The following is a 15291-nucleotide window of genomic DNA, read 5'->3' as shown; positions in this document are numbered from 1 at the left end:
CTTTGTGTTGTAATTGAGGTATGGTCTAGCCCTCCTCATCTGTTTTGCTAGAGCTAATACAACACACCCCAGATCCTACTGGGTAATGGCAAAAAAAAAAAAAAAAAGTCACTAGATGATGAAAAATTAAGTAAAAAGTAAAAAAAAAAAAGTTTACACCAATGCCACAGTAGAAATACATCTTAACTTAGTGCGAATATCAGATAAAATAATGAATCCTTCTTCACTTTGTTAGTGCATGAACCTAACAAGCGTTTAATTTGCTTCTCATTTTTTCTGACATCTAGTTATTGCAGTTGCGATTTTCGGTATTTTTTTTAATTCGTTAGTAGAATTGCACCATTTGAGCACATTTAATTTAAAAATTGGGGAGCATCAAGTCCATGTTCGATGTCTATGTGTTGTAGCCATGTAGGATTACTAATAGCCCACGTTGAAAAGCTACTTGATTTTAATTAATGTTGTCGCACCTACATGGAAAACTTTGTACTCAAAATGAACCTGGCCAGAGAATTTGGGATCGAGTTTTAATTGATATGCTTTATGAGAATGGTTGAGTTCTTCTGTTGATGGATTTTAGGACACTATTGTATCATCATTGAGTATTTTTTAGAGGCTTAACAAGAATAACAGAGAACTTGGCAAAAATATTGACAGCTATTTAAACATACTTTGCATTGTAAGTGTTAAAAAGGTACTAGCTATAAGTATCCTTTTAGATAGTTTATCAAATACTTTCAGTGATAGCCTGATAAACAAACGTTAACTGATATTCTTCCAATGATAAAGTTAAGAAATACAATTTTCTAACAACTTTTACGAGTAACAGCAATTAGGGTCTAGGATGGGCTTGGGACTTTGGGTTGGATGACAATTTTTTGGGCCTGAGAGTCTGTGGTCCTAAGTATTATAATTTTTTTGTACTCCCATAGTAAATGTTCGTATATAACCTATTAGGAGAAATATTTACCGTAAACCCCATTTACAAAACATAACACTAAAACATGAATATATTTTTCCGAAAATATATATATTTTTTATAAAAAAAATATTTTTATTTTTAAAAAATTAATTTTTATATATATTTTTTAAATATTAATTTTTTTTTTTTGCTCAATGAAAAAATTACAAAAAATCGTTGTAAAATGTGTATGTGTGAGCAAAAAATCACATTAAAAATTTTTGGTTTTAAGTTCGATTTTCAGTTGTTATAGTTGTATTAACTTATTTATGAAATTTATATACAAACAATGTGAATGAAATTCTAAGTCTTGAGGAACCATTTCATAATTTATCTTATTTTAAGATAGTTCAACGACATTTTCTTATACATAAAATTTGAGCCTTTTCCCATAGATTTAAATTATTACCGAGGGCATACTTGGATATCTCATATATCACAAGGGTATTTCTAACGTTTTTCATGCGTCCAATTAATAATTGTGATTAAATTAGATGGCGAAAATCCAAACCTAACATTACCTACTATTAAAAAACTCAAACAATTCACAAGGTCTAATTTTTTTTTAAAAAATGATTTTCAAAAAATAAAAAATACCCCCTTTTTTTTTTTTAGAAGTTTTGGAAAGAAATGAGTATGCACGTGACCCATGATTCTCACTCCTTGGTCCTTACAGAGAATGATTTGGGGTGTGTTTGGTATGGAGGAAAATATTTAATGTTTTTCATATTCAGTTTGTCAATATATTTAGAAACTATTTTTTTAGAAAACTAAGTTTTTCTAAATTGGGAAAAATGAGTTCCATAATGAAAATAGGGTAAATATTCCACAATATTCAGTTCAATATATTTAGAAACTATCCTTTTAGAAAACTCCAACACAGTTCCTAATCTTCACAAGAGGCAGTTCATCCTGTCCTCCCTCCGACACATCACACATCCGCCCCCTACCTCCTATAATATTTGTCTGGATTATTTATAGATGTTATTAGGATGATATATTTTAGTTATGTAACGAACACAAAAAAATAAGTAAAAAAGCAACGTATTTTTTCAAAAAACTATTTCCATAATAACGAACACATTCTTGTTCTAAGATATAATGGTAAAAAACACACCTGAACTATTATTTTTTTGCAAGGTTCAAACTCCAACTATGCAATGTTCCATTTTCCTACCTGAATTATCACCATCTATGTATTAAAACACACCTCAGCTATCAGATGATCCTTTTTTCTACCTGAAAATTCTAAGGATAGGAAAATGAAACAACAAATAGGTGCGGTGTGAAATTCGCGAAAAAGTGATACTTCCTCTTTCCTAAAAAGATTGTCTTATTTTCCTTATTAGTTTGTCCAAAGAGATTCACACATTTCTATATTTAGAAATAATTTAACTTTATGAAATGATTTACTACCACAAAAATATCTAAAAACTTATTTTTTATCACACATGTCAAAAGTCTTTTTTTATTTTTTAAATTCCGTGTCAAATTAATTAAGATAATTTTTTTGGGACGAAAGAAGTAATTTTTTTACCATTAACTTTCGTTCTAAAGATGTGAGATGGTGCATTTAACACGTTTCCAAACATAAAAAAGGATCTAAAAGTCATTTCCACCATAACAATAGAAGCTAATCTCTCATCTCATGGCTCAAGTCAAAGCACAGATGAGCATTTTGAATCCCAAAGAATTGCCTTTGGTAGGTACACTCAGTACTCTTACCTCTTTTACCTTATATATACGGATTCTCCATAATGCAAATCTCTCAAGCAATCCAATGTACCTGGACACCAAGGACCTTTAAACCCTATATTCTCCACACTTTCTCCAGCAGAATTACAAGAAAATACCCTTTTCCAAAGGCAACTATGTCCACAGTTTCAACCAAGAAAGAAGGTGTTTCTACTCAAGATGAGTCAACACAGATAGTTCCTAAGCCTTTGCAGGTAACCCCTTTCTTTATTTTTCTTTTGATTGCCTCTTTGGACTTCGAATTTGATAGTTATTCAAGAACAAAGTTATTTTGTAGTCCATTATTAGTCTGCCAAATTGATAACTTTAGGGATCCATGAGTTACTGTGTGATGGTGTTTAGCATTGAAGTAAAGATTGAATCTTTTTCCCTTTTTCCATTATTACTTCCTTTTTTTTCCCCCTCTCTTTCACAATAAAAGAATATGGATGTTGTTAGGTTTTAATTTTTTACTGCAGTTCAACTTTTGAGATAATCTTGATTTAAACTGAATGTAAGGGACTCCTATAAGATCTTGTGTAGTGATAGACATGGAGGCCTCCCTTAACGGATTTAACTGAAAAATATGCCTTTTGGTTTGAGAATATGGTTTTTGTTCATGGATGATCATATGAACTATTGTATGAGGTGAGAATAGTCGGATTTGTCGATACTATGCCTCAATCCCAAAATCAAGCTGATAAAGGTTATATAACTCCTGTATATACAACAATAACAACATACCTAGTGTAATCCCACAGGTGGGAGTAACTCCTCTATATACGGTGTTGTTTCATCAATTAACAGAATTTCATCTGAAATAGCATGTGCCGTGGATTTTCATTATATACTATTGAGTTAGCTCATCCTTGACTAGGATAAGTAAGTGTGGATTTAAGACAAATTTTGTGGTGTAAACCCATGTTTATGGGAAAGTTTCTCTATTATCTCCACTTTCTGTCATACGCGCAATGGTATTTTTTTATTAGACATGAATTCTTTGCTTCTCAAGTACGCACGACAGGATTTTTCTTATCACTTATTATATGCTCTCTCAAAGCCGAGGAATATCCTTTTCACCCTTCTAATATTGAATTCATGTTTTATCTCCATTTAGTGAAGTTGTATGTGTAATTCATAAGTTTAATAATATCAACATGTAACTTTGAATATCTCCATTGTTCTTTTATCCAGAACTAAGGTGCTTTTTCTCTACTTGTTTTCCCTTATCACTTTGAATTGCTTGGTGTTTAGCCATATACATCGACCTCCCGAGGGCATTTACAAACCTTATAGGGATATCATCTCAACCATAGGCGGTCCTAACTCTCATCTTTTCATGACTTCCGTTACTTCAATTGTCTTAGTTCTATGTGTAGTTAAGTTTTTTGTCCCTTTTGAATGTTTGAAAATATATTAATTTGTTCTCATGATGTGTATTCAGCATCTCCTTCCATTGGTTTCATAATTTCCTATCGAAGTTTGTTTGGTAGTGTTTTTAGTACACTTCTCTCGATTCAAGTCTTTACCCCTCCTCTCTGTCATATGTTAGTTTATACATTTCTTTCCTCTCTTTCTGAGAGTCTTTTGGAAACAGCCTCCCTACCTTCCGAGGTAGGGGTAAGGTCTGCGTACACTTTACCCTCCCCAGACCCCAGATTGTGTGATTTCACTGGGTATGTTGTTGTTGTTGTTTCCTCTCTTTCCCAGGTCCCTAACTTTTGGTGGATCGTCTTACACTTTATTCTTACCTTCTCTTTTTGCTCTGTTACGCTTTTTAAAGGTTTCTCCATCTTCAGTTGCTAGTAGCTTCCAATACCACTCCCTTTGCGTTAACGATTATTTGCACCTCCGTGATTCTTCAGATCGAGGTCTTAGGTCTTTAGACACATCTATAGCTCCATTTACTTTCATAATGCACATGTCATTTCCGTCAACAGTATCTGCGTTGTCTTGCCATTTTCATGCTTCCTCCTTCAATAACTTGTTCTTAGAAGCTACTTGTTTGTGTCTCTTAGTGTTCACCGAATTTAAAAACTGCAGGTGTAGGGCTACATGGTAGATTTTATCAGCTTACTACAAGAGTAAATGTTTTGGTTATGTGGAGTTTCCTCTCTTTGTTTTCGTAAAGAGAATTTCCTTTCTTCTGTAGTGCATGGAGACTTCCTTTCCTTTATGCTGATTCAATTTCATTTGATAAAACCTTTAACCTTTCTCAAAAAGCAAAAAATAAATAAATTGAAGTCTCAGACTATTGGACATAAAAGGGCCACCCTCTGAATGGAAGTCCATTGTTTTCCCAGACATCCTGATTTGTGTAAATTTCCTTCATTGTATTGAGGTCATTGGGACCTTCCAACTAGGGATAAGTTCTTAACTAAAATGGTCTACGGGAGACTTCAATGATTCACAACTACGTTGTCTATATCTTTTGTATTAAAGATGGTTTTTCTATCTCGGAGGGTTTCTCCCGTAGTTGTGATTGTCCTAAGCAGAAAGAAAGGTTGAGTTTGCTGAGACTAACAAGAACTAAATGTTAATTTTTTTTTGAAGAAAAGCCTCTAGTATTCTCCACTGAATTCCTTGTTGCATGGAATTCCTTTTCTTTATTGCTCCACAATTTTGCTTCCTCCAAGACCACCCAATCACTATCGGGTGGTTAGGGCTTCTTCTGATATAACCTTGAAGTCATCACATATAGGCATCATTTATTTTGATAGAGGTAACTTTTATGTGGTTAACATCTTCACTCTTAAATGTTATAAACTATGTTACCGTCTTTTTCAAGTAGGCGTTGGCTACATTTAAGTCAAAAGTTAAGTAAACTCTAAAGTAGCCTTTCCTGCATATATCCTGCCACCCATAATCGTATCTCGCATGTGCTCGGTGGAAAGCAATATCTCTACCAGCATGTCCATTCAGGTCTCTCCTAATTTTCATTAGCTGGGATGTTTGAGTTTATTCTATCTATTGATCATGTTTGTCTTTGTATCGCTATCAAATGAGATAAATTCCGTAACGTTGTCACTGAAAATTCAATATATGAAAACTGTCCTCAAGGTACTTTTATTATTCTGCCCAACTTTATCACATCAAAATCCATCACACACAAGCTGAAATGATATTAGATATTTTTGAGGTATCACATCAGACTTGATGTTTTTGATACTCCGCACATGCCCATGCTTGGAGTCTCGGATTATCTTGAGACAGGGTCATCGAGCGAATGAAGGTCATTGTCAGGCAAAGAGACATCCTAGTATGTGTAACTTTCCTTCATTATACTGAGGTCATAAGACCATCCAACAAGGGATACTTTTCATCTAAAATGGTCTAAAAGAGTCAAGACCACTCCCAAATGGAAAGCATTTCTTTTTATCGGCAAAATGGAAACATTTTTCAATACGGATTATTTGACCCAAAAAAAAAAAAAAAAAACGTAGTTGTGATATCTTGAGAAGAAAGAAAAGCTTGAGATCGCGAGTGTACTAAGAGCTAAAAATAATAGGTTTAGGAGAACAAATAGCTTCAAAGAAAAGCTCAAAGTAGAACTCTTAAGTACTTAACATCTCTTACGACTACTACAAGAAATTATGAAGACTGCTTTCTTGGCTAATCCTTGTAAGCTTTTCTTCTCCTTCTTTCCTTTTAAATTCAAAATGCGAAAGCATTTGATCCGGACTTATTACTACCAATTATGAGGTACTATTTGACAAGAGTATCCTAACGACTTCTTTCTTTCTTTTTTTTTTTTTTTGGGAGAAGGAAGAGTATCCTTGCATATTTCCATTTTCTGTAGGTATACAGCGGATTTCTTGGTTAGTACACATGCAAAGGCTTCTCTACATGTAAATACATGTCATTAGATATGTATTCTCTATTCCAATCAATTATTTTGGTCTTGCCAGTAGACAGAGAAACATGAGTATCTATTTTACTAACTTTATCATTGGAGACCATTTATTAGAACCTGGTCTTGGCAATAGTTGAGCTTAGTTTAGAAGGATTATTTCATTTTCCACTGCATTTAGTACATGGGCTTGTGAGGCTGCTATTCAGAATGGGTTGTGGAGAACGAGCTAAACCTACTTAACTGCTGAGAGGTAATCAAGAATTCTTTACAGAAGTTAATCCACTAACTTTTTACCTGAATCAAAGTGCGGGATAGTGAGCCAATCAGCCCATTTGCCAAACTTAATCTGATCAAACAAGTGAATGGAATGTTTTGGGCCCTTTTCTTTGCTGCATGTTGGTTATAAGCTGTCACCATGATTGATATATTGTTTTCAATTGCTTAAAGGGAACTATGATGAAGTAATTGGTTGAAACTTCATTTTTTGATTTCCTTAGCATATAAGAAGTCTAGAATTGTATCAGGAAGGCAATTGGACGGTCGGCTGTTGAATGATTCACGATTGTCTGTCTGCTGTAGCTGTTTTTATATGAAACTTTGCCTTTTAACTAAGAACACAAACCTTTGTTATTTATCATTGGGATCTCCCATCTCTGGGTAAGTTTGAGGTAGTCATTAGTCTAACTTCCGAGTTTGTAGCACATACTGGAAGGGAAGAACGTATAAAAATCTTGGTCATGCTATCTGAGTGTTTCAACTTAGGAGAGTTTAATGTGTGCACACCCCAGCAATTTAGGATAATTTTGTCAGAAACAAATGAATTTGGCATTCTCTCCGTCCTTAAATTCCCTTTGTTTTTGGCTCAATCCAAATTAAAAAATATACTAGCAACCTCTTGGATGAGTTCCTGGGGTGATTATTGAAACTGTTAAAAGGTTTTACAAGTCAAGAAACATTTGTTAGATGCTAATTTTTTTTATAATGGTATTGTGTGTTCCAGCTTGCATACACCTCGACTAATCCACGGTAGCTACTGCCCCACCAGCACTGACCAAGTAACTTTGTCCGGTAAGGCTTAGACAAATGGGAAGAAATCATTAGCATTCTTTACCTCTGCTCGAAACCCTGGTCTCCTATCATCTATTCCATCTTCGTTGACCATTTAAATACTACTTATATTCAGCATTCTCTCCGTCCTTACCATCCCCCTTGTTTTAGTCACTCCAAGTTCAAAAATATGTTACCAACCTCTTCGATCAAGCTACTTAGGTGATGATCAGAACTATTAAATGGTTTTCTGCTCATAAGTGAAGGAGAAACCAATCAAATAAATATTGGGAGGATTTTTGGACTATTTGAGGAATCTCTTGGGACTCTCATCTTCAATTTGTGAATTTAGTTGTTAAATTTATGAATGAAAATATTGAAAGATCTAAAATTTGTTTCAGAACGTGTCTAGTTCTCCTTGAAGGTAGTTAGATGTTAAATAACAAAGCTCCCTTAAAGCACATTAGATGGCAAATTAGTTAAGAAAGTTGTGATCTTTCTTTCTCATGAACAGCAGTTGAAATGCAATCTCAACAGCCATCTGAAACCTATGTTCTCAGCACATGATGCTGCAGTAGCATCTCCTTATTTAGAAAGTAGCATTGCAGTACTATATTAAACCACAAGCCTTAATTAGAGGGTGCTTGGATACATTCAATTCTCTCCTCATAAAACCTTATTTTACTAGAATTAGTGAATTACAGCCAGCTATGATGTAAAACCCATGGAACATCAAGCGACTGAGCTATTTCACTTCGCGATTTGCTTGTGCTATGACCTGGAGTCTGCCATAAAAGTTCTAAGAACCTAGGATGCACAAAAACGCTTGTTTAAGACAGCATGTTCCAGTACTCAAGGTTAATATTACCACTGGTTGAAAACTAATTAGACCCCTCTGATTTGAGCTCATTATTCTTTCAATTTAGCCTTTTTGTATCTTATAATTGATTGCAAAGTTGTGCCACTCTCTGAACATGAATTATACAATAATCCTTAAGTTTCTCTTGAATGCAAGCCCAGATAGTTAGAGTGAATTGAGTCCCTTTTTAATTAATGAATCTTATGAAGAAACAAAATGTCCAGTCCCTTATAGTTAAACAATAAATTGGCGAGAAAGAGAAGAGTAAAAGACTACCCTGCTAGATATAGAGATTTAGTCTTGAGTCACTCTCTGCTCACCAACTGTAAGTAATCCATAATTTTCTCTAGAAAGCAAACACATAATTTATAGAGTGAATTGGGTTCTTGTTTAATGATGGAATCTTGTAAAGAAACAAAATGTCCAATCCCTTTTTTTAAACAGTAAATTGACTAGAAAGAAAAAAAAACAAGACTTCCCTAGATTTAGGTTTGTGTTAGCAGCCCCTGAGAAAAGATTAAGAGAACTAATCAAAGAAGAATCTGATATGCACTTGCACATCATGCCTTCATGATGTGATAGGAAAAAGAATCTGTTCTTTTTTGAGAAATTAGGTGTTTTCATTTGCCTTTCGATTGAGTGTTCTTGCTGTTTCTTTTAGGTTGCCAAGCGGCTAGAGAAGTTCAAAACTACAATTTTCACCCAAATGAGTAGTCTAGCCATCAAGCATGGAGCTATAAACCTGGGCCAGGGCTTCCCCAACTTTGACGGCCCTGATTTTGTAAAAGAAGCAGCAATACAATCCATTAAGGAAGGTAAAAATCAGTATGCTCGAGGATATGGAGTCCCAGACCTCAACTCTGCTGTGGCTGCTAGATTCAAGAAAGACAGTGGGCTTGATGTTGATCCTGAAAAGGAAGTTACTGTGACTTCGGGCTGTACTGAAGCAATTGCTGCAACCATGTTGGGCTTGATAAATCCTGGTGATGAGGTTATCCTTTTTGCTCCTTTCTATGATTCTTATGAGGCTACTTTATCTATGGCTGGAGCAAAGGTAAAGGGTGTTACTTTAAGACCGCCAAATTTTTCTCTTCCAATTGATGAGCTAAAATCAGCAGTATCAAAGAATACTCGAGCAATCCTTCTAAACACTCCACATAACCCCACTGGAAAGATGTTCACTCGAGAAGAACTCAATGCTATTGCCTCTCTGTGCATTGAGAATGATGTTCTAGTTTTTGCTGACGAAGTTTATGACAAATTAGCCTTTGAAATGGAACACATTTCAATTGCTTCTCTTCCAGGGATGTATGAACGAACTGTAACCATGAATTCTTTGGGAAAGACATTTTCGCTAACAGGCTGGAAAATAGGTTGGGCAATAGCTCCTCCTCATTTGACATGGGGAGTAAGACAGGCACATTCCTACCTCACCTTTGCAACATCCACTCCAATGCAATATGCATCTGCGACGGCACTTAGAGCGCCAGATTCTTATTTTGAGGAGCTTAAGAGAGATTACTCAGCCAAAAAGGCAATATTGGTGGAAGGATTAAAGGCAGCTGGTTTCACAGTACACCCCTCGAGTGGAACGTACTTTGTGGTTGTTGATCACACTCCTTTTGGGTTGGAAAATGACATTGCTTTCTGTGAGTACCTGATCAAGGAAGTTGGTGTTGTAGCCATTCCAACCAGCGTGTTCTATCTAAATCCGGAAGAAGGAAAGAATCTTGTGAGGTTTACCTTCTGCAAAGATGAAGATACTCTTAGAAGTGCAGTGCAGAGGATGAAGGAGAAGCTGTCAAAGAAGTGGGGAGCTATAGAGACATCATGCATTGAATAACTTATTGTTCTGGCATGAATTGTTTATAACTGTGATATTACATTGTTTGCTGATAGATATTTTCTGACAGGTGAGGCTCAATAAGAATTTAGCATGTTGTAAACCTAGGAATGGGAAGCAGCTTCAGAAATATGTCCATTCTTGATATTATGATACTCTCCCCACCCCCACCTGTTCAGCTCCACAAAATCTTTGCAAGTTGAGGTTATGCTTGATTGCTTAATTATCTATGATATATGGGTACTTTTATTTGAAGTTATATTTTACATGTTTGATACTATACTACAATCTTTTTTTTAAAAATGCACTCTTTATCAGCTAAGGGTTTGAGTTATATAAACTGACAATGTAAATTAAACTTACACAATCTCCGTAGTTTAATCAGTTATAACTGGTTATTTACCATAATTTGGGGTTACCAGTTGATGCTCGTTAAATATAGTTGTGTATAGTTGGTCTTTATTTAAATAACTTGACAATGTAAGATTTTAAAAATGATTTCTTTTATCAGATGCTTAACTAAACAGGTTATAATACGATTGCCACGTGGTGTACCAAAAGATCAAGGTTTTAATGAGATCTTTGGTTTATAATACGATTGCCACATGGTGTACCAAAAAATCAAGGTTTTAAAACATCTTTGGTTTAACAAAGAAGATTTAAACTTTGTGGTGTAAATGGGATTGGAGTTCCGACACATTTTTAGTTGTTAAAATGGAGGATAAGTTAGAGATAAGAGACATAGAGTCCGGTTGGATTGGCTTTATAAGTTTTATAAGTTGTTTTCACATTTATGAAATTTTGAAAGTTCATTTTGTACATAAAATAAGCCCAAAAAAATAATCGTACCATTTCGTTTATCTAAAAAGTATGTTCTAAAACAACTATTCAAAAAAAAAAAAATAAATTAACTCCAAACTTATTTTTTTGCTTATAGTTAGGCTTTTCAATTTTTGCTTATTTTAGTTCTCATCCAAACAGACTCATAGCCTAGTTATACATTATGAGTTGGAAGAAAGTTATTCCAACAATTTTTAGAGTGAAGATTCAAGCTTTACAAAAGTTTTTCTTTCAAACAATATTTTCCTTTATTTCTGGTTGATATTTGTTCTACAATTCCTGCCATGGGTTGTAAGTAGCAACTAAGCTCCCGAATCTAGGTAGTGAAAGAATCTATTCGTAGTTGACGAATGTTGTGATATTGTTATTGATACACCCCAAAGTGGCTATCCAGAGCTTATTTGATAACTTTTCATCAAGTCACTAGTTTGGATGCTTAAAGGGTGCATGAAATGAAGACTTGAAGATAAAAAACATGCTAAAATGAAAGTACAAGACTCCACTTGGAAGAATACTTAAAGTGGGAGCAAGAAGCTATTTATGCAAAGAGGCTATTCTTAAAAGACAAGCCATCATCTCCTAAGAAGACCAAGGAAGACTCTTATTTCATTAAGGATATTTTTGTATTAGCTATAGTAGTCTTCTTAGCTTAGCGTAATCTAGTATAAAGTGTACTATGTCATTTCATTAGGGTTAGATTATTTTGTTGAGATTATGAATGATACTCTTGTGAGGGTTGGGGCGGCTATGGCTTTTGTTGCTAAATAATGTTGAGAGATTGCTTGCTTGAGGAAATCATTCCTCAGAGGGTTTTCTAAGCGATTAGATGCTTGTTTGGATTTCTTAATTGGGGGTTTTGGCTTTAGTATAATCATAGTTTTCAATTAGTTCCATTTTTGTGTCAATCTATTATCCATTTTCTTTCTTTATTTCTTGTTCCTTAGTTTTAGGGTTTCTTTCCATTTCAATAGTATATCAGTTATTCGTTTAACTTTCATTTTGTTATTCTTTCTGTTGAAAAGAGCTCATTAATTGAATTTTCCCAATAATACAAGTTGAAAACGAGATAGGAAATTTACGAGGATAGTTAGTTAAATAATAGGTAATTACAACTAATTAAAGGTTTAAGTTAATTGGATTATTCTATTGACCCATTTGGCCATTAGAATTTTCACTTTTTTTTCGGAATTTATTTTTCACTTTATTTGAAAATCAGTGTTTAGTAATGAAAATTCTTGTATTTGAAATTTGAAAAACACCTAAAATTATGTTTTCACTTTTTTTTTATTTTTGTTTTTAGTACATCCAAACAACTAAATATTCTTTGTAAAAACACTCCAACTCCAACTTCAAAATTCTAAATAAAATGAAAAATATTTGGTTTTCATAGCCAAAACGCCTACTTAGCACCCCGTAATCAAATTAGACATTTTATCATCCCTTATTTTTACTGAAATAGTGCAATTAAGAAAGAATTTATAGTTACTATGAAGTTCTAATCACACAGGAGGACCCCAATCAATAACAAATACCCAATTGACATCAAGTAGAAGTAATAAATGATTCAATTTAGCAAAAGGAGAAACCCTGAACTAGATTTTCTCAAAGTCATAAGAAATCTCAATTTATTCGTCAGTTAGTTACTTTAATTCATTCTTTAATTATTTGTTTACTTTAATTCTTCTTCATTCATCCAATATCCTCAGTTTGGTTCTAGACAACAAAATTATATCTTGCTAGAAGTTTTTTTTTTTTTTTGGTGAAAGTTGACATACTTGCTCACCGTGTAATTCAACACTAGAATATACACCAATACTATTCTTGCATCTGATTAATCTGCTTTCCAATTAAATTGTGTTTGATGTGATTAATAATACGGTAATTGGTAAATTGCGGATCAAGTTTTAACGCCGGTATCGTGGAGCAATTAGTGTCTAGTATTTAGGACTTAACCATAAATCCTCAATCACCAATACTGGTTCTCCAACAATCTAATGTCAAAGCACTAGAAATAATTACGACCAAACTCACATTCCTTGCGGAGTAACTTCAGCTAATTAGACCCGATAGGACAATCGATTATACGACGGTTTTCATCGACTGGGTTTGCATACGGAAAAGAACAACGAACTTCTTCGCTGCATATGTTGGTCCAACATCCACCAAAGACTCATTTTCCCCCAAGTCATTCATCCAAGATCTTGTGGAATGAATAATACGACACTTATAACTACATAGTTTTGTTTAAAGTTTTTGACGTAAAAAGTTTAATTAGGAGTCGTCACCTAACAATATTCTAAGTGTGTTACTTAGGACACCTAATTTAATTTAATGATGTGTAACTACGAAAGGTCTACTGAACATGGAAATTCTAGGGTAAGAGTTCAAGTTAAATTAAGTTAGATAGAGGTATCAGAACTACTTAACCTTCCTGAAGGTTGCATAGGCCGGTATAAAATTAAGGATTGTGTTTATTCAATGTTTGGCTATTGGTACTAGTTAATATCAATATACATTCCATATCAAAATCTTGATATTACTTATGCCACATTCAATATTAGATAAATTAATATCAGAATTAGTTTTACCTGGATAAAATGATTAAAATGACAACTGTGCCACTCAAAAGCTTTTTTTATTGTCATAATTGAAATATCCATGGTTAAAATTGGAAACATAAATTAGATCATATACCATATATTCCATATTTTAGAAAAATGAACCAAACAAATAACTAATGTACTAAATAATTATGGGATTATTCATCATAGTATTACGATTCCAACATTATAATTTGTGTATATGAACCAAAGTAATTAAAGCATTATGTCAAACTCCATATGATGTGAGCAGATTACAAGTTCTTTATTGTTTAATGGAGGAATGAGGGAAAATTAATAGCTTGAAAAGGATATTGTTAACCTTAGATACTTTGAGGTTGAATCAAGGTACTAAATCTTTAGGATAGGATTAGGCTCCATAATTATCAATTTTGAAGATGCCATATATAATTTTAGAGACGTGATGAGTATATATTAAGTTGAAGCTTCAAAGCCTAAAACCTTGTTATCTTGACCCACTCATGCCTTAAAGTGCCCTGCAATTATGTCTTGATAAACATACAAGTTCACTAACAGGCCATAACTATTCAAAGATTTAATGGCATAAAGGAAAAAAAAAAAACAATAAAATATATATGTTTCATGAAGGTAAGAAGAGCTAATCAATTATAACAAACAACAACAACATACCAGTGTGATCCCACTGGTGGGATCTGAGGAGGTTAGAGTGTATGCAGACATTAGCCCTACCTTGTGTGAGACAAAGAGGTTGTTTCAAATAGCTAGCTCTAGGGGTGTACATGGACCGGGTTGGTTCGGATTTTTTAAACACCAAACCAAATCAATTGCGTCGGGAGACAAACCAAACCAATTTTGGAGCTAAAAGCTAAAATTTGGAGCTAAAAGCTAAAATTTGGAGCTAAAAGCTAAAATTTTAAACACCAAACCAAATCAATTTTGGAGCTAAAAGCTAAAATTTAGTTGTGGATTATGGGAGACAAATTTGGACGGCTAAAAGTGACTGTTGTACAAGGAAGACATTTGGTGATATGGGACTTCAATCACATCCTTTTAATCCCGTCTACAGTACTTTAATCACTTGCAACTTTTGACGTTATTATTTCCTATAGTTTGTTGGGGAACAAAGTTATTTTGGGATTATAATGATAGTATTATATTGTGGAGATTAAATAACGACAAGAGAGAATTATCAAAGATAAAAGGCATATAGGTAGAAAAAACAACTTTAAGGTTGAATCAAGGTTCTAAGATTTCAGGAGAGGATTAGGCTCCAAAAGTATCAGCTTGGGAGATGTCACATATAATTTTCAAGACTTGGTGAAAGTTGAAGCTTTAGAGCATAATACTAATCCTGAAACCTTGTTATCTTAACCCGTTTATATCTTAAACTGCCTTTTTTTCTTATAAACATACAAGTTGATTCACATGCCACAACTATTGAACTGTAATGGGATAAAGGAAGAAAAAAAAAAACTCTAAGGTCGAATCAAGGTACTAAGAATTCAGGAGAGGATTAGGCTCAAAATTACCAACCTTGGAGATGCCATATGCAATTTTGGAGACTTGGTGAAA

At 33.9% G+C, this 15291-nt stretch overlaps 1 protein-coding gene across 1 annotated transcript; it reads left to right on the top strand.

Annotated features, from left to right (window-relative positions):
• Positions 1-2628: 2628 nt before the first annotated feature.
• LOC132034161 (uncharacterized) lies at positions 2629-10549 on the top strand. The gene is made up of 2 exons (XM_059424432.1): positions 2629-2910; positions 9116-10549. Exons 1-2 carry the CDS (start codon positions 2719-2721, stop codon positions 10295-10297), a joined length of 1374 nt encoding a protein of 457 aa, XP_059280415.1. The 5' UTR covers positions 2629-2718; the 3' UTR covers positions 10298-10549.
• The last annotated feature ends 4742 nt before the right edge of the window (positions 10550-15291 follow it).

The sequence above is a fragment of the Lycium ferocissimum genome, chromosome 10, assembly GCF_029784015.1.
Source record: "Lycium ferocissimum isolate CSIRO_LF1 chromosome 10, AGI_CSIRO_Lferr_CH_V1, whole genome shotgun sequence".
NCBI classification, from domain to species: Eukaryota; Viridiplantae; Streptophyta; class Magnoliopsida; order Solanales; family Solanaceae; genus Lycium; species Lycium ferocissimum.
The sequence above is the reverse complement of the archived record's forward strand: the minus strand, read 5'-3'. Positions and strand labels throughout refer to the sequence as shown.